General features: G+C 34.0%; 1 protein-coding gene across 4 annotated transcripts; it reads right to left on the bottom strand.

Moving 5' to 3' along the window:
• Window positions 1–2,264: 2,264 nt before the first annotated feature.
• On the bottom strand, window positions 2,265–10,542 carry LOC111685674 (serine-enriched protein). Of its 4 annotated transcripts, XM_046954916.1 has the most exons (8): window positions 10,206–10,542; window positions 9,990–10,148; window positions 9,722–9,760; window positions 7,396–7,513; window positions 6,995–7,326; window positions 6,791–6,931; window positions 6,490–6,539; window positions 2,265–6,315 (listed from the first exon to the last, which is right to left on the bottom strand). In XM_046954916.1, the coding sequence occupies exons 1-8, from the start codon at window positions 10,374–10,376 to the stop codon at window positions 3,360–3,362; spliced, it is 3,966 nt and encodes a 1,321-aa protein (XP_046810872.1). In that variant the 5' UTR covers window positions 10,377–10,542; the 3' UTR covers window positions 2,265–3,359. The 4 variants fall into 4 exon arrangements, with proteins under 4 accessions (XP_046810872.1, XP_023303706.2, XP_046810870.1 ...); XM_023447938.2 differs by lacking the exon at window positions 9,722–9,760 and having other exon boundaries at window positions 10,206–10,541; XM_046954914.1 differs by lacking the exon at window positions 9,722–9,760 and having other exon boundaries at window positions 6,208–6,539; window positions 10,206–10,510.
• Window positions 10,543–10,874: the final 332 nt, after the last annotated feature.

Consider the following 10,874-nt stretch of genomic DNA (forward strand, 5'->3'; position numbering starts at 1 on the left):
GTCTAGTCTATAGTCTAGTCTATAGTCTAGTCTATAGTCTAGTCTATAGTCTAGTCTATAGTCTAGTCTATAGTCTAGTCTATAGTCTAGTCTATAGTCTAGTCTATAGTTTAGTCTATAGTCTAGACTATAGTCTAGTCTATAGTCTAGTCTATTATCTAGTCTATAGTGTAGTCTAGTCTATAGTCTAGTCTATAGTCTAGTCTATAGTCTAGTCTGTAGTCTAGTCTATAGTCAAGTCTATAATCAAGTCTATGGTCTAGTCTATATTGTAGTCTATAGTCCAATCTATAGTCTAGTCTAAAGTCTAGTCTATAGTCTAGTTTGTAGTCTAGTCTATAGTCTAGTTTATAGCCTAGTTTATAGTTTAGTTTCTAGTCGGGTCCATAGTCCAGTCTATAGTCTAATCTGTAGTCTAGTCTATAGATCAGTCTATAGACCAGTCTATAGTTTAGTCTTTTCTAGAGCCTATAGTCTATTCCATAGTCTAGTCTATAGTGTAGTCTATAGTATAGTCCAGTCTATAGTCTAGTCTAAAGTCTAGTCTATAATCTTATCTAGTCCATAGTCTAGTCTATAGTCTAGTATATAGTCTATAGATCTGCCTATAGACCAGTGTGTAGTTTAGTCTATAATTTAGTCTATAGTCTAGTCTGTAGAGTGATCTATAGTGCAGTCTAAAGTGTAGTTTATAGTCCAGTCTAAAATCTAGTCCATAGTTCAGCCTATAGTCTAGTCTATAGTTTATTTTATTGTTTAGTCTAAAGTCTAGTCTATAGTCTATAGACTAAACTATAGATTAGACTATAGACTGAACTATAGTCTAGATTTTAGACTAGACTATAGACTACTCTATAGAATGCACTATAGACCACTCTACAGACTAGACTATAGATTAGACTCTAGACTAGATTATAGACTAAACTACAGACTGGTCTATAGACTGATCTATAGACTAGACTATAGACTAGACTATAGACTAGACTATAGACTAGACTATAGACTAGACTATAGACTAGACTATAGACTAGACTATAGACTAGACTATAGACTAGACTATAGACTATACTATATACCTAACTATACACTATACCCTAGACTATAGATTAGATTATAGCCTAGTCTACTCTATGAGTGGGTCTATAGTATTCTCTTTAGTTAGTCTAGTCTGTAATCTATAGTCTACTCTATGGTCGGGTCTATAGTCTATAATTTAGTACAGTCTAATTTATAGTCTATAGTTTTGTTTATAGTCTAGTCCATAATCATGTTTACGGTTTAGTATGTAGTCTAGTCTATAGTTTAGTCGATATTTGAATCTATAGTCTATATATAATGCTATATTATGGGCTAAAATATAGTCTATAATTTAGTCTATAACTTAAGTGTATGTTTTAGTTTAGTCTATAGTTTAGTCCATAGTTGTGTATATTTATATAATCTAGTGTAGTCTTCTTATGAGTTAGTACTAATATTAAATTTCAATTTTCTATGTCTGTTTTACCGTGTTTTTTGTTATTGTTTTTATTTTTTCTATATGTGTACGAAAGTATGTAAGTGTTTTGTTATTGTTTGCAGCTTGTTGTAATGATAATGTTTTGTTTACGTTTGTTATTGTTCTCTAGTGCTTGTCAAACTGTAATGGAGATTATTTAGAAAAAAATGTGGCACAGCCATAGTTTGGCTTTGTTTTTGTTGTAATAAAAAAAGCGTTAACATGTAAATTTAACAAGCCAAATTAACTACTAATAATATACATACATATAAATATTTTAATTAATTTTAATTTAAAAGATATGTTTTCTATATATATAAATGAAGTTTTGTGTTTTTCTTTTTTCTATATATTAAACATTTATTAAATTTAATAAAAAGTACGGCCCCTTGACCAGCTTAAAAAATTTTCATTATTATTAATAATATATATTTTTTTAATAAAAAAATATTAAGTTTTTTTTTAATAAATTTTCATATACTTTAACAGGAACCATTTAAGACATTTTACATTGAAAAAGTGAAGAAAATTATTTATTTATTTATTTATAATTTAAATATTAGACACTTAATTGTAAAAAAAAACTTTTTTTAATTAAAAACTTTAACATTTATCAGGTAATGGGGTTTTTAATATAATATTTTTGTTTTTATGTTTTCAAATTTTTATTCTTCTTGTAAAAGTTGATTTTTAAAGGGCTACAACAGACTTTTGGAGGTTTTGGGTTTTTTTTGTATATTTCATTTGGATTTTTTAAATTATTGTTTTGTTTTTTTTTTTTTATTTTTTTTTAATAAAAAAACACTGAGAGATTGTCAAAAATTTGTGTGAAGTGCTCCTTATTGTTCTTTTATATGTTTTTAAAAAATTTGTTGCAAAAAGTTTTGATTTTTTGTGTTAAAATTCCATATTTTATTTTACAGCATTGATCAGCTAACTTTTTTTTATTTCTTTTTAAACTTTAAAGTTAAACTAGGTTTAGTTAAACTTAAAACAAGTTAAGCGGGTTGTTAACAACCTATTTAAATTGTAATTAGATGACCAATACTGTTTGCTTTGATATTTTGAAAAAATATTTTAAAATTTTTAAAGAATTTTGAAATTTAATAATGGTGCTAGTTAGGAGACATAAAACATTTATTTAAACAATTATTATAGATATAGAGGACAAATATCTAAAACATAGTTGTTATTATTTGTTTGCCTAAATGTGCTTCTTAGTTGACCAACACTGTGAAATATGAAATATGGAAAAAAATGCATATTTGATTATATTAAACTGTTTGTTTTTGGATTTCTTAGGGAGTTTCACATTTATTTGTTTTGTTTTCTGTTTTTAAGGGAAAAATTATTGTTTTTATTATTAAATGGTAGGGGGTTTATGCAATCATAAGATGGCGCTTGTTTTTTTTTCTAAAAAAGAGAAGAAAACACAATTTGTTAACAAACCTTTAATTTTTAAGCATTTCAAACTTCCAACCCTGCGTTATGTTTGTTTACAAAGTTGCCACATGTTAATTTTACTTTTCTTTAACCTTTAAATTGTGTTTTCGTTTTCTTTTTGATTAATTTTAAGTTTAAAAAGTTTTAATATTTCCATAACTAATACTTTCCGGGCAGACTTTTTTTGTAGTTCCTTTCCAAAAAAACATGAAAAAAGTGAATAAAGATTGTCTGCTTAGAAAACCTGTTTTGTTTAAACTCTATCTAACCTACACCTTGAGCTTGAGTTTAGAATCGTTTGATAATTTCGCTTAATGCCTAAATATATACTCTAAATTTTACTTCTCCTTTAGTGAAGATCTTTCCCAGTATTACCTTGATTGCATTAACTATTTATTCCTTAATAATCTTCCACTAAATCTTAAACACTTTTGCCTACAGTTTGTAAACGCCTGCGTCTACTATCTCTACGTCGATATCTATCGATAATGCGGCTACGATGCCGTTCAGGACATAAAGCTTCAGGCGAGCTGTCCACCTTTTTCAAGACTATGCGAAAAGTAAATGTATGTTTGGGTGAAGCACTAGTAGCTCGACGTGGAGAAGGCGGATCAAATTCACTGCCTGAGGAAAAACCGCCACAGCCTGCACTACTACCCCCGGCAGCACTTAAAGCTCTGGGTGTGCCATTGGCATAACCCGAGGGTGTGGACATAGAGCCGGTGGAAAATTGTTGTGTCAATACCGAACTTGGACGTGGCTCAAAGATCGAGGCACATCTCTGATCGGTGCACAAGAAAGTCTTAACTTCTTCCTCTTTCTGTTTGATGGTCAAGGGAAAATGTTTTTTACTTGGATCAGCAAATGGACTGCGTTGTGGTGGCTCATGATGGGGCACACTGGAGGAGCTGGAGTCGTAGCTATCACGTGAACTATAATTCGAAGAAGTTTGATTGGACAGAGGACTGCGTGCACGTGAAAAGGCACTAAAGGGTGATATATGTAAAGATCTAAAGGTTTCGGTCTTTTGTTTCTTAGTCATGGGAAAATTTGGAGATCTAACCGTACTCAAACCCATACCAGACACACCCATGCCAGCACCACTAGCCTCGGAGGGGGTATAATCAAAATGGGTCTCCAAAGAAGATTTCCTGCCATTTGAGGAGTTGCTTCTTTGGAAAGTCTCTGCATCTACTAATTCTATGGAAGATTTTCTCAAATCTATACTAGACTTCTTCACCTTCTCGTCCATATCTACAATTTCAAAACTAGAAGATTGATCTTCATAACTGGTCGATTGATAGCGTGAGATATCAAAACTGGTTTCACGCGAGGAATAAGGACAATCAAAGCTTGATTCTGCCCTGCTAGACTTACGATCTCCTTCTACCATTTCAAAGCTATCACCACCCGATTCTAAACGTTGCAAACTTACATCGGTATCAGCGCCTGGACTGCGTAAGGTCTCTAAGAATGGTGACCGGGGAGGATCAAACGAGGAACGCCTAGAAGGCGGTTCAAATTCTATAATAGGACACTGTAAAGGAGACTTCTCTAGAGAAGAACCCAAAGTGGCCGCCTCTAAGGCCTTTTTAGCGGCCACTTCTGCCTCTTCAGTTTCTTTTTTCAAATCTATGAGATTCACATAAATCGGTTCCTCTTTGTAGCCCTTTAAAATCTCAACTAATTCCGCACGAAAATCTTCCGGTATTATCAAATCATTCGAATCCGATTCACGTTCTTCGCTAATACGCGGTTCGATGGGTTCACGACTTTCAGAGCGACGCTGAAAATGATGAACCGCTCCCGAGTTTTCGGTGGTTAAAGAAGAAATTTTCAAAGAATTATTGATTTCTTCCACCAGATTAGCTAAAATATTATCGGTCGTCGGATCGCCTTGTTCAGCGCCATCTTCTGGTTCTTCCTCGAGTTTCTTATCATGCTTGATATAGGATTCACCTACCTTTTCGAAATGGACATTGGCCAGCTCGAACGGTATATCGCTTAAAGGTGTAGCTCTACCCGAACCGCCGCTGCCTTCGTGAATATTCAATTGTCCACTTTCGCCACCGGCTGATGAAGTACCCGTTGAATCTGAACTGGGCCGTTTGCTATCATTCGATTGTGTTTGTTGTTGCTGCTGTTGTTGTTGTTGCAATTTCGTTTTCTCCTCATCTCCGCGGGCAGATCGACGTAGTTTCAAGGACATTTTAGCGTAGTGTGAGAATTTCAATGACATCTTTGGTTCGAATCCAACTTCGGACATTTGTTTGACTACAGCACTCTTTGCAGCCGTCGACGAGGCCGCCGGACTGGCTGAAAAAGTACTTTGGCGTATAAGCGGTCCACTAGATGTACCCGATTCGGCTCTGGTAAAAGCATTAGCAAAGCGGTTCGTGCGCGTCGATATGTGTTTTGAAGGTTTGCGCACGAAAGCCAAAATCTCACGCATTACGCTCTTCTTTTCCGGTTGCTGCTGTTGATCTTTGGCATCGCCGCCGGACTTTGCTTCAGCTTTTTCCTGCTCCTCCCGTTCACGTTGCTCCAAGAGCTTTTGGTTTTCTAGAGATTTTTCCATATTGCTGCTTTCGGCCATGCGATAGGTTTCTGCGGGATTGGAAACCGTTATAGGCGGTATGGGACCTATGGGACTGCGTTTATCGCCACTGAAGTAAATCGGTGTGAACAGATTTATAGAAGGTCTCTTGTAGCTGGTGGGAGTGCGGGCATCGTCTGGTTCTGTGGCCGCATCACAGGTGGATCGACCATGAGCATCTTGTACATGCACCGTAGAAGTAGGACTTCTTCGTGACATCTGAGAAAAATCCAAAGGAGCAGCACTTCCCACCGGAGAGCGTCTCTCCTGGGTGTGTATACTGAAGGTGGGACTGCGTCTATCCCCGGTAGGTGATCTGGCGGTAGGTGTGGTTGAACCAAAACCCAAATGCAAAGGCAATTCATTGGGTGATTTTAAACGATCATTGGCTACAAGTAAAGGACTGCGTCTACCTTGAGGACTGCGATCATTATTAAAGCCCACAGGACTCTTTCTACCCTGGGCCAAGGATAAAGAACCAGTCATGCTGCTTTTGCGTTTGTGTGAAGCCCTCAAAGTGCCCTGTCGGGATAAAGTGGTGGGCGTTTTCTGCGACACACTACCCGGACTTTTAGATTCAGGATGCGGCAATATGGGACTCTTGGGTGTATGAGGACTAAGCCCCTTATCGTTGGTCGTCAGCATGGCATTCAAAGTCAATGGTCCTTGAGGATTGATGGGACTGCGGCGATCGCTGGGACTGCGACGAGTGCGAAAACTTTGCGATTTAGCTTTGCGTATTTTGGGCAGGGATTGATTGTGTTTGTGACGTCCATGTGTTGAGTGATGGGAGGAGGAGGAGGAGGGGCCGTTCAACTTATGTTAGTTGGTATTATGTGGGCCACTGGTGGGATCGCTGCTGCCGCTGGAGCTCAAAGTTGTATTCGAACCATAGGGATCAAGTGAACTCTGCACGGACATCGATCTGCCTTGATTTTGTCGAGCCCTTCTCACTCGACTAGAGTTGGGAGACAATTTTCCGGGGTCGATACTTTCTGGGTCTGCCTGCAATGGTTAGAATCAGACATAAAGGGGGGACACAAGGGACGACAATCAATAACGCCCATGACAATGTTATATAATACAGCAAGATCATGAGTGTTTTTAATTGAGGAAAAAAAATGGAAAAATGCATAAATAGAAAAGCGTTAATTTTCGTAAGCAATTTCTTAAAAAAACAAAAGCCAATTTTGTTAATTGTTTTAAAAAAAAGATTTAAAGATCTTTTAGATTCCAATAAAAAAATTACGACTTACCTGGTAGGCCAAAGCATTCATTATAATGGAATAGGGCACCAAACCCAAAGGATGTATTTCACGCATCAAAACATTGGCGGGTATTTTATGGAATTGTATATATTCCAAGAAATTACCCAAAATCTCTTTCATATCGATATTCTGAAAAAAGGTTGCAAATACATTGTTTTTTTTGCCTTTAAAAGAAGATTTAGTTCTCCTTACCGGATTGTTATCATTATACTTTTTACTCCACATTAAAGCTGCCTGGAACTTGGTAAACTCATCGGCTCTTAACTCTTCACGGGCCAAAATCAATCTAACCACATGTTGAGGCAACAGAGTAAAACTGCCCAAATTCAAAACTTCATTGCCATGTTCATCGACAAATTCCAAAACTTTCTGAACTAAACTTTTAGTACATTTATATTGGATATAACGTTCAGCCGAGGATAGTAGAGCACAAACTGTATCTACATTAATACAACACTGTACAAAACCACCACATGCACGTCTCAGCTCCTCTAGACCATAATAATCGGCAGCATTCATGACACCTACAAATCAACAACAAAAAGAGAATCGTTATTATCTTAATAATAACTCCATGTTCTTATACTCTTTACCCAACAAAGTTCGCGGCTGTAGGGTGACACATCCCGTATGTATGTATTCGATTAGTTGACGGAAAACATCCGGTTCAAATTCTTCTATAATTAAGGTTTGATGTTGCTGACCAGCCGGCTAAAAGCAGGAATATTGAAAAGTTTGTTTGAGTTTATATCCACAAATTTTAAAAAGTTTTGCATATCATAGACATTTAAGAAATTGAAATATATATATCTCGCATTTCCATAAATAGGTTAAAAATAAATATTTAAAAAATTTGAAATATAATTTTCACAATATCTTTTGAAATTTATGATAAATTCTTTAAAAAGTAAGTCTCTCTTAATTCATACAAAAATTTTCAATAATTTTATAACAAATTTGAATTGAAAACATATTTTATTATGAATATAGAAAGAGCGCACAAGAGAGATAGAGAAATGTTTATAAACATGTTGCCTAAACACTAAAACAATGTTGCCCACTTTTTACAGCTTCAGAAAGTTGGCAACTAGATTATAATCAAACTAATTAACAACATTTTTATAAATTTCAATAACTCTCTATTTTCTATAATAATATTAAGACACTGAATAAATGTTATAAGAAAAAAAATTAGTAATTATTTTCCTAAAATCTATGAAAATTATAGTTAAAGAGAAAATTTAGTTGAATTTAGTTTAAACGATTCGAAAGTAAAAGATAGTTTGTAAAAGAAGTAACGGAATTATTGTAAGATTTCTTTAGCTAATGAAGATTTGTATACGAAAGGACTACATTTCATTCTACCACTTGTGTGACAGAAAGACAGACAGAGGTTGAAGTACAACTATGGAGTCATGTCAAAGCAGAACAAATGAAGTGCTTGTCTAGCAGACATGGAATTAGAGAAAGAGGTACAAATATGTTCGATATTTAGTCTACAGAATACTGTAGTTTATAGTCCAGTCTATAGTCTGGTTTATAGTCTAGCTTAAAGTCTAGTCTATAATCAAATCTATAATCTAAACATAGAATAGACTATAGTCTAGTCTATAGTCAAGTCTATGATCTAGTCTATAGTCAAGTCTATAGTCTGGTCTATAATATGGTCTATAGTCTGGTATACAGTCTCGTCTATAGTCTATAGTCTCGCAAAATCTAGTCTACTGTCCAGTCTATAGTTTAGTCTATAGTCTAATCTACAGTCAAGTCAATAGTATAGTCTATAGTCTAGTCTATAATATAGTCTATAGTCTAGTCTATAACCTAGTCTATAGTCTAGTCTATAGTCTAGTCTATAGTCTAGTCTATAGTCTAGTCTATAGTCTAGTCTATAGTCTAGTCTATAGTCTAGTCTATAGTCTAGTCTATAGTCTAGTGTATAGTCTAGTCTATAGTCCAGTCTATAGTCTAGTCCATAGCCTAGTCTATAGCCTAGTCTATAGTCTAGTCTATAGTCTAGTCTATAGTCTAGTCTATAGTCTAGTCTATAGTCTAGTCTATAGTTTAGTCTATAGACTAGTCTATAGTTTAGTCTATAGGCTAGTCTATAGTCTAGTCCATAGTCTAGTCACGAGCGAGCTTGTGAACTGAGCTAAACAATTTCATACTATAAAACCAGGCAAATTTTCAAGTTAATTTTGTTTATAAATGACAACTCAAGTGACAGTTAAAGAGAGAGAGACATAAAAGAGTTAATCTATAGTCTAGTCTATAGTCTAGTCTATAGTTTAGTCTATAGGCTAGTCTATAGTCTAGTCCATAGTCTAGTCTGTAGATTAAAGTATAGTAAATACAAGCGATATTTTAAGAGTTGTTTAATATAGATCATAAATATGGTTCTTTTAAATATATTTGTATTTGTGTTTGTAATAGAAACTCAATCCAAAATTTTGAAAAAATCAAATGCAAAATAATAAAACATGCAAATATTTCAAAAAAATATTTAAATTAAGCAAAAAAAGTGTAAATGTTTTATAATGGCATAAAGTGGGTTAAGAATCATTAAGTTATGAATAGAATATGAGTATTATAGTCACCAATAAAAACTAATTAGATTAAGTAATATATAATGTCAATAATATATGATCATGGAAGCAAATCAGATAAAAGATTTTATAATCCAAATAAATACGAATGTATAAAATGGACGAACGAGCGAGCGAGCTTGTGAACTGAGCTAAACAATTTCATACTATAAAACCAGGCAAATTTTCAAGTTAATTTTGTTTATAAATGACAACTCAAGTGACAGTTAAAGAGAGAGAGACATAAAAGAGTTAATGACGTGTAAAGAATGAAATTTTTTAAATGTTTATTTTTTTAATGCTTTTGCGAAACCAACTTGAAAATGTACTTTACCTCAGGTATCGGAGATAATTGTTGGGTAAAACCACTTCTCTATATATGTAGTTATATAGTTTTTTTTTGTTTTTGGTTTGAAAATGAAAATGTAATGGGAAAGTTAACGATTTTTTTTTTAAATGAACATAATGAATAAATGTATGATAATTGTTTGGCTTATAAATTTAAATAAAATTTATTATAGCGAAAACATTTTACACTTGAATTAATTGAAAAAAATTTTAAGAAAAAATTAAAAAATAAATTAAAGGAATCATTTGCTCACCTGTTGAGCAGCATTTTGTAAATTCAATAAAGGCTCTGAGGAACGTTTAAGGAATAAACGCAACTTATTCTCCTTGGTTGAGGTTTCGCGTTTTCTTTGCGGCGAGGGAGCAGCATAAAGCATTTTGGCAAAGACCCTCGAACGAGAAGCTAAAACGGCCTATAAAATATATCTCAATAATCATTGGATCAATAAATGTTAATTTCATCCACTTACCTTCACGGCACATACTGGCTCTCTAGTGTCTCCCACCAAAAATGTTACATCGCACAACTCTGGCATAGAGGCCAGAAATTTCATATCCTCCGCCAGTCCAGTTTTATTTTCAAAAGTAGATAAGTCCGGCTCTGCGTCAGCCATACCGGGTAATGTTAAAGCTTCAGGCATTGGGGTTTCTAAAGACGTGTAGTTTCGTTTTAATAAAATTATTACAAAATTTTACTTCTTCATTAAATAAGTTAAAAAAATTATTTTAAAAAATGTTTAGTACTTTTTTATTCAGATAAAAAATCGGGTTAAGAGTTAGTGAATTAAAAAAAACAATTCCAAATGGTATAAAATTTTTACAAAAATATTTACAACAACTTTATAAATGGTGCTAACAACTGTGGAAGGGATCAGCTGATAATAAAATTTGCCAACACTCAACTATAGGACCTGTAGTAGAGAACATGATAACGAATATAATAGAGTATAGACTGGACTATAAACCAGATGATACTCTGAGCTATACAGCAGACTATACACTGGATTATATAATTGATTATAGACCTCAAAAAACTAGAACTGAACTAGAACTGAATTAGAACTGAACTAGAACTGAACTAGAACTGAACTAGAACTGAACTAGAACTGAACTAGAACTGAATTAGAACTGAACTAGAA

The sequence above is a fragment of the Lucilia cuprina genome, chromosome 6, assembly GCF_022045245.1.
Source record: "Lucilia cuprina isolate Lc7/37 chromosome 6, ASM2204524v1, whole genome shotgun sequence".
Lineage (NCBI taxonomy): Eukaryota > Metazoa > Arthropoda > Insecta > Diptera > Calliphoridae > Lucilia > Lucilia cuprina.